This window comes from Anguilla anguilla, chromosome 6 (assembly GCF_013347855.1).
Source record: "Anguilla anguilla isolate fAngAng1 chromosome 6, fAngAng1.pri, whole genome shotgun sequence".
Classification (NCBI taxonomy): Eukaryota; Metazoa; Chordata; class Actinopteri; order Anguilliformes; family Anguillidae; genus Anguilla; species Anguilla anguilla.
Genome location: NC_049206.1, coordinates 54487440 through 54489939, shown reverse-complemented (window position 1 = coordinate 54489939; position 2500 = coordinate 54487440). Strand labels below are relative to the sequence as shown.

The 2500-nt window shown below is 57.0% G+C and overlaps 1 protein-coding gene across 3 annotated transcripts in view; it reads left to right on the top strand.

Annotated features, from left to right (window-relative positions):
- Window positions 1-2500, top strand: part of ncoa1 (nuclear receptor coactivator 1) — a 53249-nt gene that overhangs the window by 33651 nt on the left and 17098 nt on the right. For all 3 annotated transcript variants that reach the window (XM_035421973.1, XM_035421974.1, XM_035421975.1), the window contains 2 exons: window positions 1440-1549; window positions 2123-2300. In XM_035421973.1, coding sequence (XP_035277864.1) covers window positions 1440-1549; window positions 2123-2300 — 288 coding nt within the window. The remainder of the gene's footprint in view (window positions 1-1439; window positions 1550-2122; window positions 2301-2500) is intronic.

Here is a 2500-nt window from a genome sequence, read left to right as displayed (position 1 = left end):
GTTGCCCGGGGTGACGCTTGGAGCGACAGATCGGACGTCGTGTTTCACCGATTGATTCAAAATACGATCGCGCTGCAGAAAAGCTTTTTACTTTTTACAATGCGTGGGGGAGTTTTTCTGATTGGACGGGGCGAGTGCGTACGTTTACGCTAACCCCAGGGGCAGCGCTACGGCGACAGCTGACCGCCTCGCTCCGTTGTAGCGCTCGTCATTCCCGTAATGTTTAAATCCTCTGTCGGGGTAAATCGGGGAGAGGCATTAAGCTTTAGGCCGGACTGATGCCCGGATTTCTCCTGGTGACAAATGGATGTCTCTCGGAGACCCGGGAGACTGGGAGAGACGCGCCCAGCTGTCATTCCCGTCCCTCGCAGCGATCGCCTGACCTCCTCAGAGTGTCGTCCGCGCGCCGGAGGGGTCGCTCTTAACAAGGGAGTCGTCACGCAGGCCAGCGGCGGCATAGCCGCGCGTCCACGCCCAGCCTAAGTGTCCTTTGTTGTTCGAAATGGAATCGTTGGTGGCGTACAGGCTGTTCATTTCCCCCCTGGAAACACTGCACCTTTTCCCCCCCACACGCTCTCCAGTTCAGAAACCGTCGCTGGGCTCTGTCACCTGTCCTCTAACAGGCACTGACATGAACACAGTGACCCCTTAAGCCTTGGAAGAGTAGTGCTTCTGGATTGTTTTTTTTTTTGTTTTTTTTTCAAAATTCAGTAGTGATTGTGACATCAGCAACAGAATGTCCGGTCAAGAGCATTCTAATCGCACACATGATATGATGTAGCACCTTGAAGGGTTAATGGAGCTGTTTAGAAGTTGCCACCCATACAAGTGCCACCCTTAAAAGTGTGCTGCCCTTGTTTCTGAGGATGGAGATTGGCCATCAGTCAGCGTGTGTGAAACGGTGCGGCGTTGTGAGCGCTAAATTTAGCCTCCCTTCAAGGTGTCGTCACCAGAAATGAATGAAACGCAGACACTTCCCCTGCTCTGTCCTGCCTCTGGACGAAAGTTTGAATGCTGGAGCCTGCAGACTCCTTTAATCTGTGTGTGTGTGTGTGTGTGTGTGTGTGTGTGTGTGTGGAGGAGAGGGACTGATAAAAGCAAGACTGTCCCGGTCTGTCCTTTCTATTAATAGCCCACAATACGACTGGCCTCGCTCGCAGAAGCTTTGAGGAACTCTGAGAGAGCTTTGAGCTAACGCCGCACGCCCTCCTCCCGCACGGGCCAAGTGTGGAGGAATAGCCGGAGTCCCCCTTTCCCCCTCACGCAGGTCCCCACGAGCCGGGACCTCCTGACGCAGGGTCACTTCCTCTTACCGCCGATTTCGAGCTGGTAGCCGATGTTGGCCGGCCAGCTCGTGGCTGTTCCTCGGCACCGTTGCAGCCGCACTCTGACCGAAGCCCCCCGTGCCCCCCCCCCCGTTCCCCCCCCCCCCCCCGCAGAGAAAGCCGCGCTGATGTCGATGGCGGACAGCGAGGTGCAGAAGAGCGACATTTCGTCCAGCAGCCAGGGGATGGTGGAGAAGGAGGCCCTGGCGCCGCTCCTGCTGGAGGTGAGCGCGGGACGGGGGGTGGGGGGGGGGGTCTGGGGGTCATCTCATTTTCTGTCCTCGCCTTTCAGAGGAAACATCCACGTGCGCTAGACATGCTGTTAGACACACGGGCTTCTCCGTCACCCGCAGCCCCTATTGTGTGTCTGTGTTTTGACTGTAACTGTGTTTTGTGTGCTGTTTTGTACATTTTTAACGGGAGTCTATTCAACTCAGTCCAGTTTGAAATGAAAACCCAAAACCGCCTTTCGCATTTTTGGCGCAAACGCTTCCTAGCTAAGACGATAGGTTCGTCCGAGCACGCTAAATTCAAACCTAGCGATTCAAGCAAACGGTTTGCATTTTGGGGAAAAAAAAAAAAAACGTTCAGAGAGCTTTGGGAGTCCGAGTCAGCGTTGCTGTCCTCCCCTGTGCCCACGTCAGGCCCCTGCGTCCGTGCCACGGTGGCCCCTGGCCCACTTTTTCGGACGCGCCTCCTCCCCACCTTTGTGTGGAACTCTTCCTCCGGACGGCGGGGGCGGGGAGGGGCGGGCGGGCGGGGGATAGGTTTTCACTCTTTTGTGCGGTTCCCCGCAGGCGCTGGACGGGTTCTTCTTCGTGGTGAACGGAGAGGGCCGGATCGTGTTCGTGTCGGAGAACGTGACCGGCTACCTGGGCTACGCCCAGGAGGAGCTGATGACCTCCAGCGTCTACAGCATCCTCCACGTGGGGGACCACAACGAGTTCGTCCGCAACCTCCTCCCCAAGAGCCTGGGTGAGCCGCCCTTTTTTTCTTTTTTTGTTTTTTTTCCCATCATGGCCGCCGCTGGTCTGGCGGAGAGCGGGGGGGTTGAGATCACGCGGAGGCTGTAACGCGCGCGGGGGTCACAGAAGCTCCAAACGGTGTAGCCGTGCAGCCGCGTCTCTGGCCAGAGCCTTTTAGCCACCAGATCAGTGTAATCCGCGGGGGATGTG